The sequence below is a fragment of the Paralichthys olivaceus genome, chromosome 6, assembly GCF_024713975.1.
Source record: "Paralichthys olivaceus isolate ysfri-2021 chromosome 6, ASM2471397v2, whole genome shotgun sequence".
In the NCBI taxonomy this organism is placed as follows: Eukaryota; Metazoa; Chordata; class Actinopteri; order Pleuronectiformes; family Paralichthyidae; genus Paralichthys; species Paralichthys olivaceus.
In genome coordinates this window covers 14,838,953-14,862,620 of record NC_091098.1, presented here as the reverse complement: position 1 = coordinate 14,862,620, position 23,668 = coordinate 14,838,953, and the positions used below count along the sequence as shown (strand labels likewise).

Genomic DNA, 23,668 nt, shown 5'->3' with positions numbered 1-23,668 from the left:
ATAACCACATACATACATATATATATATATATACATACATAAATACACACATACATACATATATATATATATACATACATACATACATATATACACATGCACATACATATACATACGTAAACACATACATACATACATTCATATACACATACACACATACGTGTTTTGTATGTTAAATGTGTAATGTCTCTCTCTCTCTCTCACACACACACACACACACACACATTTCCAGTGTATGAGATTCAAGGTCTCTGTATCATGGGCCTGCTACAGTAATGTTGGTGCTTTTTCATCAGGGATTAGGGGGAATTTATGTCTCTTAATTAATGATCAGCATAGAGTGCTGTAAGTGAACATTGCCATTGCCTCAACAGAAATTCATTATTCATGTGGAAGCAATTAAATACTCTCTCCTGTATGGCCCTCTTGAAATTGTAGACTGATTTATTCAGAAACTGAGAAGGAGATGTCTCTCAGGTTACCATCACAGAGAGAAATCTTGATTGCAGGCTGCTGATTGACTTGAGACCTAAGCCGTACTAAACCAACACCACTAAGCAGGCTAAAGCTGTGTTGTGAAGTGCACTGTGTGAAAGATGCAGTGTTTGGTTTCTGTAAATATCCACAGGATCTTTTTAAAACAGCAATATTCCATAATAATAATAATAATATTAATGATTTAATAAATATGTTTAATGTAATACTTTCACCAAACAAACTGGATGTAGAGAATCTCAGACAAGCCACAGAAAACAAACCGACAAAATAAACACAATCAATGCAAAAACAGCTATTTATTAATTTCTTATCTAAGGGGAAATGAATCAAATCAGTCAACTCTGTCACTTCTTAAAGGAAAATAACAGCATGTCTTGGTAACCTTTTGTTTTAGAGACAGAGAGAAAGAAGCAGAAGTGAGGAACTTTTTTATGGCCTTTAAAGGCAACATTTTTAGGCTCAGACAGAAAACTGAGTATGTCAACACCAGGTGTAAAACTGATCTGAATGTAAAATACTCTTTCACTTCACACACAAACATGAAGCCTGATCAATTTGGCCTCTTAATACAATGATTCATCTTCTTCAGTCCCAAAGGCAAAGTAAAGAGTGGTTTCCTTCAGTAGTAGTTTCTTTGTGGGCAAAAAATATATATATATTAAATTACATTCATATGATTTTTGTTTTGAACAACTTTTGAGGGGCTACAAGCCACCATGTGCCAAATACATGTCAAATACTGTAGTGTAAAGTTGTGAATATTGGTCCATGTAGTAGTTGGACCTCAGAACTGCAAAATCTCAAGGCAATACTAGTGAGCAGATTTCTGGCACACATTAAATCCCGAAGCTGTCAGGAAACCAGTTTATGTTCAAACCTTTCTAACAAAATCTAAGATAAAGCTTTTGTAAGCTTTTGCTTATTCAGGCTGGAATGAAATCAGTCAAAAAAAAAAATTACAGTCCAGTAAAAGACGCAGACATTGTTCTCCTCAAATGATCGTTTTTGACACAAGAAATCAGGAATGGACGCACGACTCTAAAATAATACAAAACATGCCTCGCAGCGACCGGTTTGGCAAGAAAGCATTGTCATACAGTATCATAAAAACCTCACAGTGAAAGGTTACAGTATGCCCCTTTATAGGTAAAGACCAGCATTCAGTTATGTGTGCTGACACCACGCGCACACACACACACACACACACACACACGCACACTCTCATACACAGACACCCGCACACACACTTTTATAAAACGTTGCAGATCTGTTTGACAATCTCCGGAGTACCATGACAATAATGCATCTGTTCTTCAATCATCTCCTATGTCTTGTTTTTGGCTCGAACCAAGAATACATTGCAGAGAGAGAGTAATCAATCACACATTTCAGTGAACCACAAACAGTCTTGTGTCCAGACTGTGGCTAATCCCAGGCTGGAAGAATCAAAGAAGGCCCTGATAAGAAACACAGATGTCCAAGCTAGTTTGTTGTGAGTTAGTGTTGTGTGTTTACATATATAGATATATATGTGTGTGTGTGTGTGTTATCCCCATGAAAAAATCCGCAGCTAAAAAAAGAAAAGTTTGTCCCCATCAAAGACAGTGACGTTACCGTGGCCCTTGCTGTCTGCAGTTGAATAAATTACTGCATTTTCTGAACAGAATAATTTGTGTGTGTGTTTCATATCAAACATTTGTTCTTTGGTCATTTTCATCCTTCATATTGTCCTTGCATATTTTCTGTTAAGTGACATAGCTTTTTTTGTATGTAAATATTTTCATTTTTGTACAAGGTTATCACAAAAAAATCCATCCTCATGAAAATAAATATTGACTCCAGATGAGATACTCATACTATTGCTCATCAACACAAGCATAGCCACCTCCGTCCTAAGGCAACTGGGCTTCGTTATCTCTCAAGCAGCTTGGGGTGGGGTGGGGGGGCCTTCAAACGTGAACAACGTCCTACGTGTGTGCATCTAATGATGTGACAATAGGCGAGAAGGGCCTGGCTCGTCTCTGCCGGCCATCTCCCGTCCCTGGCGCGTTCGCACCACGCTCCGTTGCTCGTCGCCGGGCTGAACTCTCAAGTCTCTCTGCTGCTCTCTGTTATGTCAGTGCAATGGGAGTCACTCTGTGGGCAGCCCCGCTCTGTCATTAACTGCCCGGGGGACCGCTGGTGAGGAAGTAGGTGGTCATCTCCCCCTTCCCCTTCACCTTGACGACACCTCGGCAGTCCAGCTGGTATCCGTTGTTGACCAGCACGTGGTACAAGTCTGTGGTCACCTAAGAAAGGACATGGACATTTGACACCCGAGAGGTGAGTCACTCAACCCTGCTCAGGAGAAACTCTACCAGCCATTATGATATTGAACAATTCTCCAAAAGCACTATGATGGAGGGATAACATAAAAATAAAACATTATATATTATGAATAGATAATAGGCTTCAAGAATGGTATGTTTCGAATAAGATTAAAGCAAAGTAGATCTAAATTACCAACTCTTTTACTTCTAAAACTAATAATAAATGAGTATTGGCAGAAAATGACTTAAAGGTACAATGTGTAAGATTTAGGTGAAAGGGAACTATTGGCAGAAATTTAATGTAGAATTATCCTCATGATGTTTTCATGAGTTCGTTTCATCTAAATTGTATGAACTGTAGTTTTCTCTACCCCAGAAAAGTCCCTTTATATTTAAATACTTTATATTCAAATACTTACATTTAAATCGAGGGGACCCTCTCTACGGAGGCTGCCATGTTTTTTACATTACTGGACAAACTAAAAACCAATTTCTACACTAGATATCAAACAATTCTACACACTGTACCTTTAAATATGAGGATATGGACTATTCTCTCTTACATCATTGATTATATTTGATTTCAGACTACTAGTCTATTATGTTTATAATATACAATGTGCTAATTCAAGAAAAATCCTCAAAGATAATGCAAACTGAACTATTCAAATGACGAATAACTATTACCAAAATTTAGGGAGCTGATTCAACAAAGTTAAATCAAACAAGCAAAAATGTCAATTATTCTCATGTTCTACCTGTTTTAAAATATAAACAGACATACATCTGAGGTGCATTTTCCTCCATCTACGTTTCAAAGGCTAAATATTAATCAGTTATTAAAAAAAACATCAGATGAAATGACAGACGATCATTAGTTACAGTCCAACTTTTTACATGCTCTCTTGCAGTGGGCATTTTGCAGTAATTCTTACTGTACAACAGATGGCAGCATAATTCTGTCTGTGCTCTTTCCAGCAGACAATTTATGGATTTGATTTTAGGGGCGGAAAAATCTCACTGCAGCTCTCAAGACTGGTGTAACTCACACTTTTCAAAATGTGTCTTAACATCTACTTCTATAAATAAGAGGGTGAATGAGACTGTGGGAATCTTGTCCTTAACTGAGACTCGTTCTCTGAGGAATTAGCGATGGCTCCGAACTATGGTTAACATTTTCCTGCCGAAGATGACAACACTGTAGCAGTTGAACGGCCTCTGCAGGGAATTCAAATTTAGCTCTCTGCCCTCCTCCAGAGGGACATCAGAGCGCCGTTTATGCTCGAGAACAGCACATCCAGTGCTGACAGGCAATCCTGCTCAAGGGCACTTCTGCAGACCAGATGTCTAAATCCTTAAGCTGAAGGACTGTGTAGCGACTGTATCTGTAGCACTGGTATCTGCAGTGATATTCTTATAAAGAGCAGAAGCAAATGACCTGGTCTCTTTCAGACACCAAAACTGTATATTATATATGTCTGCAGTTTTTAAAATATGCAAGCACAAAAGGTTGTGTACGATTTGGGTAGGAATAAATAGAGATGACGTACATTCATGTTTGAACGACTGCTGATAAGATCATAATGACTAGTTTAACTGGATTGTTCTTTCTGCATTGGCTGATTCACTTGACCTGAATATGCAGACTGCTTCTTGTGAAGTCCATGACATGTACTGTACCTGGATGTAGTCTGGTACTCCTGTGCTGTCCATGCGGCTGGCCACGTTGACTGTGTTCCCCCATATATCATACTGGGGTTTCCTGGCTCCAATCACCCCTGCCACCACAGGCCCCATGTTCAGTCCTGAGAACAAATCACCTCGCTATGTTACCTCATCGCAGTTACACCACTTTTACTAAATTGTAAAGATGGCTCTGAGGAAGTGGTCTATTGTAGTTCCACATTCAAGATATAGATAATGTTTCAAGACTGATCTCTGCTATCTTCAGACTTACCTATCTTCATCTGGAAGTTGTTGAAGGAGTGCTCGTTGATGTATTTCATCTGTTCTCTAAGCCTCATGGCGTAGTCAGCCAAAGCTAGAATGTGTGAGCGGCCTTCTTTATCATAAGTGGAATGGTTGAGGCCGGAGGCTGCCATGTAGGTGGAGCCGATGGTTTTGATTTTCTCCAGCTGACGGAATCTCTCCTCACTGATGATCTGGAGACAAGTAATCAACCATGTTGAAGAAGAGGAAATGAGCCAAACAAAAGCAGCACATCAGCTCTAAGTCAACAATATGTATGCAGCAAAAAATCAATTCCAAATTTCCCATTTTTACACACTTCTACCTTATCTAATAATTGTTTCTTGCATTAATTAAATGTCAATTAATCTTCCTTCCCTACACTCTTCTCGTTACCTCATCAAAATCAGCGATGATCTCGTTGAGCAGCCTGAGACATTCCACTCCCTCGTTGTTTGCCTCCAGCTCCACGTAAAACTCAGAGAAGTTGCTAATGGAGGCAAACATGACAGCGACGCATTCACATGACTGGTAGTACAACTCGTCATTCCTACGCTCCCTCGCAAGAAAGTGGGCAGCCACGTCCTTGGGTAGGATGTTGTGCAGCAGGCGCCGGTTGTATGCTTGCAGCTCCTCCATCTCCTCCTTCTCTTCTGTGGCCTGAGGAGGGAAGGGTGAACAATGTGGTTGTTAAGTCTCCCTTCAGGGAGTCATAAAGTCATTCCAGCTTCGGTTTTGTTATTATTAATGTGCGTGAAACGGTTTCCTTTACCTGCAGCTTCCAGAGGAAGTCCAGGCGAGCAGTGGACTCCACCTGCTGGCCGTGCAAGTAGAGAGCCAGAACAAAAACTGTCAGGATTACAGGGGTCATGACCTTTAGGGATACCTTGGTCACACTCTCCAGGCTGAGGAGTGAAAGAGTCATGGATGAGTCATTGCATGGGTGTCAAACAATAAATGAAGCCCAACACACATGTAAACGAACAAGTCAAAGCCACTCACCACTGTTCTGCAGTTTCATTGAAACTAGGCCTAAATATGGACAAGAGAAAGTCACGTCAATAAACCATATGAGTTACTGAAATTAGACAGAAGAAAACAAAGTAACACAACTTACTGTTGTTGGGAATCATTATTTGATAATTTCCTACAAGAGAAAAAAGAGGAACAATTGGTCTTAATATGACAAAGTAGGTCTTGTATGATCCGAACTTTATTGGAATGCACAACCTAAATCACACTAAGGGGACACAGGAGATGAACTATTCATCCATTCATTATCTAAACTGCTTGTCCTTTGAGGGCCACATGTGGGCTGGAGGCATCGAACTATTCAGATTGTTTTTAACATGGGGAGGGCTGTGTGAATGTGTTTATTTGAGTGGTGCCGGCAGGGGACTCACAGGTTGTTGGCAATGACCAGCAGGTCTGCGTTGTCAAACAGGGCCACCTGAGGCCACTCTACCAGCAGGAGGAAAGTGAGCTGGATGAGCAGCATCAGAGCCAGCTTCCCTATGCTGCTGATGTGGAGGAACACAGAGCAGGCCAGCAGGGTCAGCAACACGCTGTAGCTGAAGTACTGCAGGAGAGATGCACACGTGAGGGAAGAGGAATGTAAGGAGAATGTTGAAACATATAGTTCACACTCAAAAGCCAATCATGTGTATATGTGTGTGTGTGAACACACAGGTAAGAGGTAACGCTAACAGACGTGTATGATAAAATGTCATGCTTTGGGACTGACCTCGGGGAAATGGCAGGGCATGGCCTGGCTGGAGCACAGAGTCAAACCATCCTCGGCTGTCTTGGTCAGGTTGTGCAGCAGGCAGAGAGTCACTGATGTGTTCAGCTCGTCGGCCACGCAGTCCTCCAGTTTCTCTGTGCTGCAGGTAAACTGACAGGAGAGAAAGAAAGAGTCTGTCACTGACCAGTCAGCCATTAAAACTAAAATGTCAACAAAGTGAGATTTGTTTGTGATGATTTGATTTGTTTGTGTCAATAAAGCATGATAATGGAACATTTCCATAATTATTTTTGATAAGGATCACTTGATTATCGGTTGGATTTTAAATCTCACAGCCCTTGGACCAGTCATTAATCAATAATTTTGCCAGAGAATTTTAAAATGTCTTCAGTCACATACCTTGGTACTGTACTCTTTAATACAATACAATGCAGTAGTCAAAGAGTTAAAACATGGGGAGACTGATAAACACCCAGTAACAGAGAATTAGAGGAAAAACCTACTGAATAAGTCCTTTTGGAATTTTAAATTGGCAAGTCTGATGTTGGAGCTTAAGGTTGAGCAGCCAATCACAAGCTGGAACAACCCTGCAGGCCTCCAATCAAACAAGTGGATCAGCACAGCATGAAAAGCAACAGCTACAAGGTGCTAAGCCAATGTCCACAGAGAGCGATACACATCTACAATCAGCCCTGATGTTTCAAAGACAATGTGCAACAAGTATTTTATATACAGTAAATACTTTTTTTACTGAACTGTGGCCACAGCATAGCTTCTGTAGGAGACTCCGACATTTAAGTACATTCAATAAAATTAGAAGTTTTCAGAATCGATAAACTGTCCCATTTACAGACCATAACATTTGTAATGTGTCCTTCGTTAAATTGGCATTGAGCATGTTTTCTTTCACACATGCACATAGTGGTGAATCTGTCTAAATATTGTGTTAACATGGAAGTAATATGATGGTTAAAAATAGACTAGATTTCTGCAACTCCATCTGTCAAAGGCACAGACCATGATTAATTGCAGCTCTAATTATAGCATCCCCTTAGGCTAACTGGTCTAATTTTAAAAAGAAATTGCAAGATGGTGCAGAATATGTACAAGTGTAGTAAAAGTTGTCCATCAACATCTGAGATGAAGTCTATGATGATATTAATGGGACGACAGAACAGATGAAACCGAGGCAGATACATGGCTCGTTCCTAGATTTACTATGAGGGACATCTTGAAGAAACATGTTAAGAGTCACAACGAGGTATAAAAATGGTAGCTTTAGTCCCTACCATATTAGCAAAAGAGGAGATGAAGAGGAGGAGGATGGTGAAGACGCCAACCAGTGTGCTGTTTGCACGTGACTGGACTATTTTCTTGGTTACAGTCTGCAAGGCAACTGGGAAGAGCTTGAATACAGGCAGCAAGGACAAGATCAGATAAGAGAGAGTTAATACCATTAGTGATGTGGGCTAAAGACATGTGATAATGACTCTTATCTGAAGAGGAATTAAAGGAGTGATGAAGGCCTTTGTTTCTTACTTTGATGCAGGAGTAGATGGCACAGATGAAGAGGATGTTGTTAAGGATGATGAAGATGCTGATGTAAAGACCTAGCATAAGTGTTGTCCTGCGGAAGAGAAAGACAACAAGCTCATTAAGATGTATAATTCTCATTAACTCCACATAAACAAATCAAGAACACATTTCCTGTCCACAATTCACTGGAAATGAAGAAAAGCCACATATCGTGGGAGAACTACTTACCTCGGGAAAATGATGATCTGAATGAAACAGATGCAGCAGAAAACAAGGAGTGTGCAGGCCACGTATCCTCCAAAACGATCATCAACCTTTTTGGAGTACTGAAAATAGAAAAATCAAGGAGAACTTTTCAATTCCGTTTATGTGACAGTGACTTTTGGTGAATTGCAAACAACCTTCGGTCTAAGACCAACCTTTTTCTCGAGGTCAGCTGTCTGAAAAGTGAGCAGAAACTTCTTGACGTGATCTTTCCGCAGCTGGTCAATGCTGCGCGCGTCGATGGCCCGTCCAAGAAACTCATCCACCTCATCCTCGGGGTTCAGGGCCTCCTGAGTGCAGCGGCTACGAGGTAGATGGAACAATAGGTCACTGCGTGGTGTGTGTCTGTGTCTGTGCTTGGATGTGTGTGTTTGCCTGTGTGAGGAAGCTAGCCGGTTCTGTCTGTTCTGAGCTGACTGTATAAAACCAACAGTGTGCTCTGAAGTTCAACCGCCACAGTGACAGTCTGCCAGTCAACCATTAATAACAAAAGCCACCCTAATAACAAAAAGTGGGGCCAAAACACTCACTTGTCTTTGCTGGATGCTTCGTCGATGCCCTGAAAAAAACAAAAGCAGAAAGAGTGAGACAACGAGAGCCAAAAGAGGAGATGGTGCAGGAAAGAGATGGAGGGAAAGGGGGAGATTATCATGTAGCTATAGTGCAACTGAAAAATAGACAGAGACACAGACATCTGCACAGCTAATCCCTGAGAGCCAGACTGATGTTTTAATTAATGCTCAGAGGCTTCAAATTACACCCTCTTTGCCCCTAGGGCTCAGACCCTGAGATGGACAGCACAAAAGGACAAAGAGAGAAAGAATGTAGGAAAGACGAGGAAATGAGACTTGTAGCATAAAGAGAGGGAGGAAGTAATTGAGAGTGAGTGATAAAGAGAAATGTCTGCAGCTGCAGCCTCGTCAGACTGGTTTCAGTAGAACACAATGAGCTGGGAATCCCTGGAAGCTCTGCTCCTGTTTGTTCAGATCAATACATCCTCTCACAGCACCACTGACTGCTTTAAGCTTTTCCGTGTAAGTAGTACTGAATCGTACTTACAGAGCATCTTATTCATTCAAGGTAAAAGTATTTTAAATAATAGTATTTTAAGTATTTTAGTATTTTAATTAGGGAGGCAGTAGCTCAGTCCATAGAAACTTGGCTTGGGAACCGGAGGGTGGCTGGTTCAAGTCCAGCATGGACAGAAGTTGGAGAGGTGCCAGTTCACCTCCTGGGCACTGCTGAGGTGCCCTTGAGCAAGGCACTGAACCCCCCAATTGTTCCCCGGGTGCCTTCATAGCTGCCCACTGTTCCGTGTGGTCACTGTGGGATGCGGATGGGTTAAATACAGAGGTCAAATTTCCCTATGTTTGCATGTTGCATGCTGTGTGTGGGACACTAAAGAAGAATCTTAATCTTAAAAGAAACAACACTGTGGGGCTACACCATAGACTGTAAGTAAAGATGAACGACATGACAACTCCCCCAAAAATGAAGCCAAATCATAATTGACCACACTCTAGTGGTTGGCTGAAGTTAGTGAATGGGACCAAACTACAAAGTCAAAGTACATGTTAAATACATTTTTCTCAGGGGATGTTTTCTGTCCCTTTAGGTAGTTCGTATCACACTGATGCCAGATGGAGGCACCCTTATCCAAATATTTTAGCTCCATTTTTGTTTTAAACAGTCCATTGACAGCACTTTTAGCATGTCAGCATGTTAACAATAATAAATACAATGCAGATTCAAGCAGATTGGATATTTACCTATTCACCATATTTTAGTTTGTTAGCATGCTAAATAGGTTTTTATTTTGGTAGTTTTTCCTTACTCTTGCTGAGGATTAAGGACACAGGATGTAGCACCTCGTTAAGCCCATGAGACAAATTGTGATTTGTGAATATGGGCTCTACAAATTAAATTGATTGATTGATTCGAATTAGCTTATGAGTGTGTTTGCTCATTTATGCTTAACGTTTGATACAGAAACGAGTCTTCTGTCTTCATCCATATTTGTGCACATCTTCTGAAAGCTCACGTATAAAAACACAACTGACAAAATGGAGCAGGACCACAGGACATTGTGGGAGGCAGTGTTGTCTATAGTTTAAGTGAGACGATTATGGGACCTTAGGAAGAAATATCCACAAAAGCAGAACTTTTTGAAAGGAGAATTTAAGAGTTGGTAAGAAACTATAGGCATCCATCTACTGTATATGATGTTACTTCACTCAGGCAAAGGCACCAACAGCCGATTTTGAGTCTTTCTTAAGAGGTACATTATCAGTCTTGACTCTGCTTCTAGTGGATGTATTCCTTAAAACCATGGCAACGTAAAATATGCATGCAAGTATGTGGGCAGTAATGGTTACATAGTTTGAAATGAACACATCTCTTTTCGTAAGCAAAAGCAGCATGAATAATATTTGGAGTTACTTAAGTTACCAAACACAAAGTATAGTTGAGGCTCATGGGAATGTTATTTGTTCTGATGAAATTTGGCTAGAAATCAAATGAATGGACAAACCATAATTTTGACAGGATCATGAACCCGAAGGAAATGCTACAGGATCACCAAAGTTATTACAATTCAACCTGAGGCAGGAATGAATGTGAGGACCAAATTCCATGGCATCCATTCAACAGTTTTGAAATGTTTCAATCTGGACTGAACTGGGATTTGCCATCTCTTTGGTCATGCCGATGGGGTAACTAAAAAAGTAATTCTAAAATCTGTTTTCAGAGGTTCTATGTTGAGAAAGAATGTTGGTAAAAGATTAGCATAAAGTGGGAAGTTGACCCTCGGACCCTTGACTATAGAGAAATATCTACCATTGACAGCTACATAATTAGAAAGGATATTTATGATTTGACTTTATAGAGTGGAGACACAGGAAATAGGATCTCGACAAGAGGAACAGGTGCCATGCGATGAGCTATGTGCTCCCTGTGTGTATCTCACCATCTGCCTGAAGGCTTTGGGCTCCTTGGGTCTGGAGAAGGATCTGTCAGGCACCCAGCGTGGCATCAGTCCCTCAGCAGAATTTGCACGTGTTCTCTGCATCTTGGCCATCATGGCTTTCTCCTCTTTCTGGAAATGAAGAGAAACCCCACCAGGGCAGATGCTTTGACTAACAAGGCCTTCCATGCCAGGTGACAAGCCATTATACTGTTTGTGTGAAATACAGCATCAGTGTGGCTGTGAAGCTCCGAAGAGGACCCAAGGATGTGTGTGTGTGTGTGTGTGTGTGTGTTTGTGTGTGTGTGTGTGTTTGACCGTGCACTAACCCTCTTTTGGCTGCAGCCCAGCACCAAGAAGGTTTCAATGTCGTTCTCCTTCAGGTAAGTATTCCTCTCTTCTCCAAATCCCGGCTCCACTTCGTAGTCCCCGTTCAGATACTGCAGTGTGGCTTTTGTGATGTGGATACGCCTACACATACAAACACAAACATACGTGTCAGAATTGAGCTGGCCAATAGGAGCCTCACTCATTATTGCGTCAGAAGAAGGAGGGACTTACCCAGCCTTGCCTCCAGCTTCCATTTGGTTAGCGAGCGTCACGTCGTTGGACCAGACATCAAATTGCCACTTGCGCAGGCCCAGCACCCCGCAGTGAACGCGACCGCTGTGGATGCCCACCCGCATGTTCACATTAACGCCTGTCACCTCTCTCACCAGCCTGCAGATGCACAATGTTGAAAAACTAGTGTCACCTTCATACCCTGTGTAAAAATACTTTAACTTTCGGTTCAATGTCAGTACATGACTGTGAGGGTGTTTGTTCCAGTTTTGAGTGTTTGTGTTTCTTTGTGTGTCTGTGCATTAAGCCTCCTGCACACTAGAGGATTTTCAACAATTTAAAAAAACGTGGGAGACCACAGACATAATGACAGATTTAACTGATTTCTAATCTTATAAACTTCAGAACGCACACACTAGACGATTTGGACACTATGTAAGACCACGCACTTGCCGTTTGTAGGAAACGATTGCACAGTGGCGATTCCAGGGACTTGGAATTTCACAGAAATGCTCAAGATTCTTCTTCTTCTTCAGCTTTTTATGGCGGCTGGCGAAAATCTTTTAGGTGCATTACTGCCACCTTCTGAACTGAGTGGAAAACTTGCATGATTGAACAGGACTTCAGAAGAAAAACAAACATAAAAAACTATCGATGAAGTCATGGCTGAGAAGACAGAATAAGCATGTTTGATATTTACGACTCGAGATTGTGAGTCTCCAACTCAACCAGTAGCATTAAGATTATCTTCCAAACCCCTCACACCTCAGGCATAGATAATCGGCACCGACTGACCTCCAGTCGGGAACACGTTTGTCAGATGGGGCAAATCGAGTCTAAAATCGGCCCAATTATCCTGTAGTGTGCAGCGGCCTTTAGTGTGTGTGTTGTGACTCACGAGATGGCTTCGATCATGTCTACTCCCATCTCCACACAGCAGTGGGCGTGGTCAGCCCTGGGCTCAGGCAGCCCTGACACACAGTAGTAACAGTCCCCGAGGATTTTAATGCGCAGGCAGTGGTTCTCCTGGACAGCAGGGTCACACACACACACACACACACACACGCACACAAACACATGTAAAATATTAGGCCCTCAATTACAGCTAATAAACACCATGCTCATGTCAAATACAGAGCCTTTTGTGCATAGTTTAGATGAGTCATTGGTCTCAGCATAGTCTAATTAATACATTACACAATGCTTAAGTAAGCCCCCTGTCCCCCCCCCTCGACTAGTACATCATGTTGGCTTTGTCATACTAACAGTGAGGGCTACAGACTGCACGGTTACATAAGCGGTTCAAAGTTCTGCTGTGAAGAATGGTGGCGGCAGGTGTCAGCGCTCACCGAGGCCAGCTTGTCGAAGCGGGCGAACAGCTCGTTCAGCGTCATGACCAGCTCCTGGGCCGTGCACTGAGATGCCAGGCTGGTGAAGCCCTCGATGTCTGCAAACAGTATGCTGAGGGGGAGGCGAGGGTGGTGGTGGTGGTAGGGAGAGGGTTGAGGGCGAGAAAACGAAAGACAAAGGAGACAGAGAATGAGATCAATCAATAGAGTATAGAGTTGGTTTGCATGGTCTAGCGCCTCTCTCTCTCTCCTCACTGTCCAATTGCCATTTGAGCAGGGGAGAGAGAGCGAGAGAGAGAGAGGCAGACATTTGTTCAGCTCTAGCTCTCATCATCTAGGCCAATGTAGGTCATCTCCTCCAGCCCGTCCCTCTGAGAACGCCACCCACCGTCCCCCTGTCTGCATGCCTCTCATTGCTAACTTTTGATAGTAATGAAAAGCGAGAATAAACAACACCCCGGACACTGAGTTCCAGTTGAAGGCGACAGATGGCGCTGTGGATCCCATGAAGTCAACCACTGGGGGAGAGATGGCCCTTAATTATCTCCCTCCCTTAAACCAACACACCAAGAAATAATGCAACTGATAAGTTTTATAGGGTCAGTTCATGCAAATGATATATATGTACATATTTAACTTGCAGTTAATACTAGTGGAGTATGCAGTAGATTTGGTTTTATTTGCTCTTTTTTCATGGATTCCATTGGAACTACATTTTACTGTAAAAATAGTGAAACAGAAAACTGAAGGATTTGGGAGCTGGATTTGTAGCTGGGACAGGAGGAGAGGAGATGTTGAGGTTACAGTTTTTCAGTGACTTAAACACCACAGTTGACAAAAACTACCTGCAGGGAGGGATACGGTCAGCTATGAGAAAAGTGTTTTTATTTTCCCTTTTGCATTCTGAGAATACAGCAAAAGTCAATCAATTCAGAGGAAGATATTCTTTGCTTTCCGAGCATATAAGTAGGATAAAGTCAACTCCTTAGTTTCATCAACGTTAGAGGAGTGACAGACAAACCCATATGTTCCATTTTAAGTTTATTCTTGACCCTTCCTCTTTATCATGAAAATGCAAAAAAAATAAAACTCTTAAGTCTCTTATGCATATAGGCCTGTTATACAAATATTGGTGATGCAAATAAACCTCCAACAGAACCAGAAAACATGAATAAATTACATGTACTTGTTGTCATGTGTTGGTGCTTACATAAAATGGCCTCTACATCAATTTCAGAGTGAGAGCTGGTTTTAATATTGTGCTGCATTTGGATAATGGGTTGTTCCTGTAAGTTTACACCTGCGTAGAGCTGCTTCGTTGCAATGGATTGTTCCACTAAGTGCATCACCTGTACCTATTTGGGTCACCTCTGACAAGAGATCTCCGCCGCGGCCTTGTTTCATTGTCCCCCACCACCACTGCCGCTGCAGCCTGAAAAGCACCGGCTGCGTTTGATGGTAGGCTAATGGATGGAAAGTTTCACTGATTTATTCCCACACTGGAGCACAAATCCAGTGGTGAGGACTGAGACAGTGGGCCAGCAATCTTGAGGTCTGCCTCCTATCATTTGCTACAGAAAGCACAGCAGTGTGCCTAAGTCAATATCTTTACAGCAGCCAACGCTGTCAGTGTCAGTAAATAACAACATGCATAATACATGCTGTCAGGGAAAAAGCTGTTGGAGTGACTCTGAAACTGACACATCAGTCAGTAGAACAAGGTCAAAGTTACTGGTGCTGGAGCTGTGGCAGTACACAAGTTCTCTGATACTGTCACAAGTGTGTTTGTGTAGGTTCATGTATGTGTATTTATCTGAGTTTACCTAACATTGTCATGTTTTTGAATGTAGATCTTGTGGAACATCATATCTTCCTTCTTGGCATTGATATCAGCCTTCATCTCCATGGCAACGTGCCTTGGCAGTACTGACAGCAGTAGGCGCTCCTGAGAGAGTGAGAGAGAGAGAGAGAGAGAGAGAGAGAGAATAGACAGGGAGAGAGAGAAAGATGAAAGATGGAGCGAGTGCCCATTCATTTTCATGAGTTTCCACCGTTAGAAAGCTCAATGAGTCACCCTGCCTTTGTGGCATCTGCGTGGGAACGTGTTAGTCAAATAGAGAGGAGTGGAGATACATATTATTCTCCAGAACATATTGTTGACCTCGAAAATGAGGCAAACAAATCAGACTGGAAGATGGAGACACCCATTGGTTGCTCTTTTGCATTTCTCTGTGTTTCCAACAGGATGCGGACAGGGTTTCAATCCTCGCCTATTTGTTTGAACATGCATGGTGTCCGTGCACATGTTCGTGTATATTTGTGTGCACACGTGTGGCCAACCTGCTGCTGGTTTTCCCTCTGCAGGTGCAGTCTAGCCTGGATGTATCCTCTCGTCTCCTGGAAGGCTTGTCTCTGGGAGACCTCCGCGGGGTAGTGGGTACAGATCCCAATCATGTTGGTGCACAGGAAGATCAGCACATTGGCACTGACCTGAAAACACACACACACACAAATATGTGAAAAGGGAGGAAAAAAAGACACAGCAACCCAACAAAGTATGCATATGTCACATCATAAGAATACTGTGAACTCTCTCTGACCTGGGTTAGGTCAGTAAACTAAAATGATAACACTCTATGTCATAGGATTTACTGCAAGGAGAAAAATTCCTCAAACGTCTGAGGGGCCATTAGATGTGATCTGGTTAGAGATGATGACCGTGGCCTCGTGGTTGCTCAGCAAGACGACATTCTTCTCGTGTCGTGCTCAGAAACAGCATACAGACAGCAAGCCCAGAGGGTGTGATGCATGACTTGAGACATGTGAGGACTCCGGTTTTGGTTCTACTTGAGTTGAAAGTTTATATTGTCTATACAGTGTGCATGGAATGCAGTCCAAATTAAAAACAGGAAACATTAATCAAGCTTGTGAAAGGGAGACTTTGGTTTTGAGAGCTAAAAACAGATGATATTTGAATTAGACTCTGAGAAACAGAGGCAGCTTTAAGTAGTATAGTTCCCTCTGTATGCCCAGAGCAGGGAGATGCTCTAGGCATACGGAGGGAACTATGTTGGTCGAACAATGAGGCTCTGAGAATACGAACGCACAAACTGTACAACAGCATTATCTTTGGCTTAAGTAAATTAAGTTCAGATATAGTGTTCAGTTAGTTTTGCAGGGTCAACCCTGAAAGCATTCCTTGGTGCTGTGTGTGTGTGTGCCTGCATGTTTCTAGATGTGTGTGGTAAGCCAGTGTGTAAGTCTGTTACTGATTTCTCTTCTCGCTTGTCCACAGCCAAGACCGAGTATCAGAAATGGACCCTTTAGCTCTGGGCTTCCCCTCCGCTCAGAAACAAAACAGGCTCGCACAAACACACACACATACTGACATACACACATACACACACACACACACACACACACACACACACACGTCCTCTCTATGTTCAGAAACACACTCCAGCCTGGGAAAGTCACTTGACCCATGACCAGAGAACTGAGTGTTTCCTCTTAAGATGATATCATCAATAATGAGAAAAAACATGCAGGCACAGCACAAACACACGCACTTTGTCTTAATAACATCATCTTGACTAAACTGGAGGACTTGAAAAATCTCATCACTAGCATCAGTATTTCTGAGCCAGATATGTTGCCGGTCCAGTATGTCTGTGTGTTTGTAATTTAAGATTACAAAGAAAAACACAACTGAAGATTACTATCTGCATGCACACATATTTTCACGCATGCCTTTGTCAAATCAGTGTAAATAATGAGGCTGAATAAAATGAGAAACAACTTACATAGACACTGATTCATATAAAACCCATGAAAACAGACAAAAACACCAACTTGTAGAGTGATGGTGGGCTGTTAACCACCATTCTGACATGAGGTTTACACTGTATACAAAGAACCTGTCCTCTGTTGTCACAACAAGACGGAGACAATCTACAATGACCTGGGCTTGAAACAGAACACCATCGCCACAGGACAGTGGCAGGCAAATACCATTCTTCATTCAAGGAGTCGTTTCCTTTGCCACCGAAAACAATGGGCCAAACTGGATTTGCAGAGCAGTGAGAAAATAAACACACTGATAGTTTGCAGGTGCAGAACTGCAGCGTGTGTTAATATGCCTGATATAGATTCAGCACAAGAACATTATTCAGGAACTAACAAGAGAGCGTCCAAACTCTCCTGTCATTCATTTTTATCTCCGTGTGATACAGATGCAGCCACATTCCTTCAAACAGGTTTTCAGGAAAGACCAAGAAGCACTTTGATGCAGGATGAGAGAGAATGGCTGATGCAAACTGTCCGTCAACTTTCAATGATTCAGATCAAACCTGTCAGGAGGTGTGATGCATCTCATCATGGGGCTATTGAAGAACACTCATGTTCTTTACATGAGTGGCTGAACAGTCGTTCCTTTAAGTGCAACGCTGAATTTGTGCCGCATCGTTGCTGAAGTGTAGTGATTAGTCTATTGTGCTCATAAATCACTAACAGGCCGGAGCTGCCTGATAAGCCCTGCGTCGTTATGTTACACACCACCAACGGAGACCTGACACTCCAGTTCTGGAACGGCACAGATAGGAGCTGTCTGTTTTAATCCCGGGCAGATGGCTCCGAACAGAGTGAGCCAGATAACTTAGTTAAGTGGTCTGTCTCAGATACCGGGCCACCTGCAGTTCCCAAGACCCCGCTTCACTGCAGGAGCACATCCAATTTACGTTCAGACGAGTCCGCTTCCCGTGTGAGCACACTCAGATTTCACACAGACCCTGACCAAACTGGGATTTGAACCTAGAACCTTCTTGCACAAGCACATGTAGTTCCAAATGTACTGGAACCACCATGAAAAGCATCAGAAGATCAGCAGGTTTGGCACTTTCGGGTTCAGCTTTGTCAGAGCTTCTTTTTGACGACAGCCCAATATAACAGCTTCATAGCTCAGAATAAGCGTAACTCGTGTGTGCATAGGGATATATGATGAACACAGCTTGTGTTAATGCACAAGTTATATGCTTAGTCACTGCACCGGCTGGAGATTAGAGAAAAAGCATTCATAATGGCTTTTGAATAAATCTGTGTGTACGTGTGTGTGCCTGGACCGGCAGCGCTTTCATCTTTAAGCTTGTTGGGTCTGTTGCTGCACTTTTGTCACCCAGACCTGAAAATCCATGACACTGTCCTCTCCAAACAGCCATGTGGTGCAAAGAGAGCAGCAGCAGTTTCTCGTAATTAGCTCAGTGCCATTCTCTTCATAACCATTAAGCTGGACTTAGACCGTCTTCCATTGATGTCTCCGGCCTGTCGACTCTCCCGGCAGGCTTTTGGCTCTCTAAGACGAGCCTCTCTCAACATTCACTTGAGCAGGAACCTCTTGGCAGTGAAGTTAAAAGGAGTCCAAACATTGGCTTATAAGGTGCGGCCCCGGCAAGGTGCAAACGGATAGCATGTTAAAGAACGAGTGAAGGAAGGAGATGGAAAGATTTTTGCTTGGCAAACACACAGCAAATCCATTTCATCTTTAATAATCTCCCACTGGACAACTTCCTTACACACAAGGAGGCTGGAATGTACAAATGCACAGCATCAGGGTCATTATCAATTCATGCAGAGGCCAAACCTACGCCACAGACAGCCGATAGGTCCTATTGATTATTACCTGCGCCAAGGAGGTTATCTTTTCATCTGCGTCTGTTGATTTATCTGTCTGTCTGTTAGTAAGCAGGATTTCACAAAAACTGTTTGACAGATTAGCACAAAACTTGGTGGAAGAATGTGGTATGTGTCAGAAGAGAACCCATTAACCCATTTTTACATGCAGATCTGGGGTAAGATCCAGGAATTGTTCTTACTTTCTTTAACTTTGCAAGATGAGGAGATTAGGCATGCTTAGAGGACTGATATCTATTAGTGTGTGCAATTTGGTCCGGATCTAAATAAAAATTCAGATCTTGTGATTTTAATTGTGGTTTTATAAGGGACTGCTGTTGTGGATTGGGGAAGGTACGCCCTCTACTTAGTGGCATTCTAGTTAAATGATGATGGTGGAGTATCTGAAAAGGTCTGCAATGAAAGATAACTTCAGCTATATCTCCAATGCTGAGCTCCACTAAAGCTGAAGTTTCAACTTTTAAAGGCCAGAGAGCTACATCCCATAAGTCAACACTCAGGCTCTGGGGACTGAGACTGCAGTTGACATGGGGGCTGCTCTGCAGCACATGACCTTTGATAGGCATCTGGAGCTTTTAAAATGTCTTCCAGAGATGGACGTCAAAGCCCAGTCACACACTACTGCTCACAGCCTGAAAAGAAAACATGTGGTACCAGAGTGGTAAAAATAGACAATTTGTTGCACTAGTCGTGATCTACTGGAGGGTTTCATTAACATGTAATCACTGACATACATCAGAAGCTATTCCTTATAAAGATAGATGTTGCAGAGGGGTGAGGGGTGCTGTCTGTGCCATCTTGGGCCTCTGCCATCTGGAATCAGAGCGTTGTTTTTGTCATGGCTCGGGCCAAACCAAAATTGGTCTCAGGCGGCCAGCGAGGCCACGGAATAATCTTTGTGAAATGCAGAGGCAAATTCCGCAAAGCTAAATGGAGCTGGATCCAGGCCGCACATCTGACAGAAAAACAGATCCTGAATTAATACTGGCACATAAAGTTGTCCAGACATGAGAACAATCTCCCAACGATCTTGGTATTACGGACTAAAACAAACTGGGACCACCAGCTGAAAATGACCCACTCTAATTTAACCAACGAATTTTCCCTGAATCCAAAGATTACAACGCTCATTTAACCTCCAACTTCAATATCTTGGCCTTCAATTTGTTCTTGGTAGACTGTTATAATAATAAACACTGTATTGCTCAGATACAGAGAAAAACATCCAGCAACAGAGGACTACAGGGGAACGACTTGAAACGAGACAACAATATTATTCATGTGATTATTTTTGTAGTCGCACTAAATCTTGGAAATCATATTGATAAGACATTCACTTAAACAAAACAGGAGGATTATTATTGTATCTGTCTTACTTCTGACTTATTACAGGCTTGGTTTAGGTCCGCTCCAGGACATGTATTATTTCCTCCTCTTTCCCAACATTTCCTGTCTCTGTGAACTTGAGAAACGGCAACACAATGATCTTACATAAAAACGGATGTGCAACCTCAAGGTTTCAAGACTTATGTGGAGTTAGCTTGACCTGCTGCAGCCAATTTAACCAAGATTCCTCTTGCTTTAGGGCTGAAAATAAAGCTAACTATCATTTACTGAGAAATAATTTGGTTTGAAAAAGGCAGAAATCAGTATAATAACTGTGCATCATTATTTCCTAAGGCAAATCTTCTTCCGGAATTCTTATATTCAGATGATTATCTTGCTAGAAAAATAAAATAAAATAAACTGACATAGATTCATAACTGGTCAATCAACCAATAGATTAAGCAATGACTTGCTTCAGCTCTATTTTACTTCTCTCAGTCTCCCAAGAGCATAAGTTACAGCAGCAACAGGTGGTGTTTTTACTCTGTCATGCTCATTTGAATTATTGCTCAGCATTAGACATATTAATCAATACCTATTGATATTAAACTTACAGTTGTATAAGCTGATCATAACACACAGCTGCTATAAGAAGCCCACCCTGAGTTTGTCAGTGGTCTTGGTTGCTCAGTGGTCAAGGGTCAGTGTTTCACTGGACAGAAAGAGGGAGGGAGAGAGGGAGGGATCAGGACTGGACACTACGCTCTCCTCCCAGCTGTGTACTCACTCACCCTTCACTTCCTGCCCACTCACACAATCGCAGGCACAGCTGCAATTACAGCGCCGCGTCCACGAGCACGCAAGACTTGGTTAATTAGCCGAACACACCAACCAACCAGCCAAACGCATCCACTCGCTGGCTCTTCCTGCTGATTCAAGCGACGTGAGGGAGTCCAGACCTTGAACTGTGTGACTGTGAGCTAAACATCCAGGAATTCCGATTTCAGCTGCTTTTGCCTCCATCTCCTTTTAAGCACAACGTACAGCATGAAGCCAAGGCCACCATCTCACTGACAGAGATGATGAAACACAACTTTGAGTCTTTGAATACTGGGTAAGAGAATTTCAAAGGGAGGGCTTTAAAACTACATTAAATGAAATGAACAAGTGTGTGCGGACCAGATGTTGGAGCTCCAATAATCTTTTTTTTTTAAAACAATACAAAAGCTTAGTTTCATTGTCCAGTTATATAAAATCATTCACTCCACAGTTTCAGTCATTTCCCTGTTCTGTCTCCCAACCGTTCACAATATTGACTTTTACTATAAAGCATACAGATCAATACTGGGACAAGAACAACAGGTTGTAGTTTAAACAGTAGACACATGAGAGGAGTTTGCTTCAACTGAAGTTGTCACTCGCTCTTCTGCGAGATGCTCAGTGGAGGGTGAGCTGATGCTGAACACGTGTGCGTCTAACACATCCAGCTCCTGGGCAAACATTAGGACACGTTTGAGAAGCCTGATCCATCAGCAGCATTTAATGGGAATAAAAGAACGGGTGTAAAGTTTCAACACATGGTCTGCCACTGTATACGTGAACTTGTATATATGATGTCCCGATCGTCCCTGCTCAGCCCTCGGAGGCTATACACATCAAAACAAAGACTCTTGGAAATATGATTCAGGCATTATGAATGCTGAGGAGAACTCTGCTTTACAACATGAAGGTGCTCGTGACACATCGTCCCAAACAAAGAAAATAGTCCTGTCTTTCTGCGAATTTAAAAAGGCAAGGATTTCTTCTTTTTGTTTTTCATAAAGGAGCGAGGATAAAAACATGAAGACATGGCACATTAGTATTCATACACTTTCTGCACACTTCAGTTTGACGATCCTGTGAGAGCACAAGATAGAGTGTGTAACTTCCTTTGGATTAACCCTGAGTGTGTGAAATTACATCATGGGACCGGGGTCTTGTTATTTTATCTGACATCACTCAATGAAAATGTGAAAAAGACTGTGAGACACAAAAGCTTGCTGCTTTAAACTGAGCAGCTTAAAATGGCCTACACTTATTCGACAACATCATCAGGATGATCTGCTCTTTCCATTAAATAAGATGGTCAGGTGAGAGATGAAGAGCAGATTAAAGAGGGTCTTCTTCTGACAATGCATTGTAATACAGACATGCAGGGGAGGTGTACATTTCAATGGCAGGAAGTCGTTCCATATTTTTACACTGATAGTAAACATGTTTTATAATTGGCTTCACCCCGGCAGTGCATTCTTAAATCAGCCCAGCATATGTTGTCACTGTCTTAACTCTGTAATTGTAACTGGAATAGTAGGGTAACAAGAGATGTGGCTAGTGTGATGGTGACCTCTGACAGAAGGCCATTCACCTTCCTGTCACCAGCACTGGGACACAGTGTAGTGGGTTCAGCATGGATCCAGAGCAACACTAACTTCAAAAGCCTGGGGGCTTGCGTGCCACACAGATCAACATTTAGAGCTGCTAATGGATTCCTAATATATATCTCTTGGACGTCTGCCATGGCAGTGCAGCCTTAAATCCCTGTATTTACTTTTGCGGAGAGCGAAGTTGTTAGTAAACCATGAGCTGTTATTAGAAGCCTGCACTTCCTCATCCCTGACTCGCACAGCTATTATTAGCCAGGCTATTATTTCCTTTATCATTGACTGTATTTTAAGAGCAATATTTTGCTTATCGCAATCCTAATTGCTCCCACCCATGGTGGTGGAAGTTATCCGTGTTTGTATCATTGCCTCTGGTTGTAATACAATAAGTGGATGAGTCACAAGCGCTCTCCCTTTCTGAGAGAGGATGAGGTTGGGAGTAAAGGGGAAATCTTTTGTTTGAGTCACTGCATTGTTTGGCACCCACAGCACCTGATGATGGGTTCTCACCATTCGATAGCAGTAAAGTGAGCTGCTGTGATCCATGCATTTTACACACACAGACACAGATCACACACACACATTGTTTACATCCCAGAGCTGGTAAAAATGTGTCCATAAAAATTAGTATGGGAGAGAGACAAGTATTTAAAGTTGGCATCAAATACATGAGCAGAGTGTTTACTTCTCTTGCACATTCAGAGAATATCACTTGAGGAATGAAATAAAAAAAGAAGTATAATGCATTTTGGTTTCAGTAAAATACAAGAGTGAGAGAAGAGAGGCTATTAAGTCAAAAAGTCCCTGTACGGTGTGTGTGTGAGTATCAGACACAGCTGTTGTCATACTTTCCAGAAAACATCATAAATAATTGCATAAAGGTCAATGAGAACCGTGGCTGCTTTCATGTTTTTCTTATGTAACACCAGTGTTCTAGCCTAAATGCATTATGCACGCTACAGTCATGCTGGTGACATTTCATTGATTGGTATCTTTTTTCACCAGTGTTAAGCAGAGGGATCAGTATGTTTCCACTTGTCCCAGGT

At 42.3% G+C, this 23,668-nt stretch overlaps 1 protein-coding gene across 1 annotated transcript in view; it reads right to left on the bottom strand.

Annotated features, from left to right (window-relative positions):
* Positions 1–775: 775 nt before the first annotated feature.
* The window catches only part of LOC109630770 (adenylate cyclase type 6-like), a 34,654-nt gene continuing 11,761 nt past the window's right edge, over positions 776–23,668 (bottom strand). Inside the window, exons 4-24 of the mRNA XM_020089143.2 lie at positions 15,532–15,681; positions 15,015–15,136; positions 13,192–13,303; positions 12,741–12,868; positions 11,843–12,001; positions 11,611–11,752; positions 11,285–11,413; positions 8,850–8,878; positions 8,475–8,622; positions 8,284–8,381; positions 8,059–8,146; positions 7,809–7,925; positions 6,520–6,669; positions 6,179–6,354; positions 5,893–5,922; positions 5,778–5,807; positions 5,548–5,680; positions 5,172–5,435; positions 4,765–4,969; positions 4,488–4,612; positions 776–2,786 (exon numbers count right to left, since the gene is read on the bottom strand). Coding sequence (XP_019944702.1) covers positions 2,658–2,786; positions 4,488–4,612; positions 4,765–4,969; positions 5,172–5,435; positions 5,548–5,680; positions 5,778–5,807; positions 5,893–5,922; positions 6,179–6,354; positions 6,520–6,669; positions 7,809–7,925; positions 8,059–8,146; positions 8,284–8,381; positions 8,475–8,622; positions 8,850–8,878; positions 11,285–11,413; positions 11,611–11,752; positions 11,843–12,001; positions 12,741–12,868; positions 13,192–13,303; positions 15,015–15,136; positions 15,532–15,681 — 2,664 coding nt within the window. The 3' untranslated portion in view covers positions 776–2,657. The remainder of the gene's footprint in view (positions 2,787–4,487; positions 4,613–4,764; positions 4,970–5,171; positions 5,436–5,547; positions 5,681–5,777; positions 5,808–5,892; positions 5,923–6,178; positions 6,355–6,519; positions 6,670–7,808; positions 7,926–8,058; positions 8,147–8,283; positions 8,382–8,474; positions 8,623–8,849; positions 8,879–11,284; positions 11,414–11,610; positions 11,753–11,842; positions 12,002–12,740; positions 12,869–13,191; positions 13,304–15,014; positions 15,137–15,531; positions 15,682–23,668) is intronic.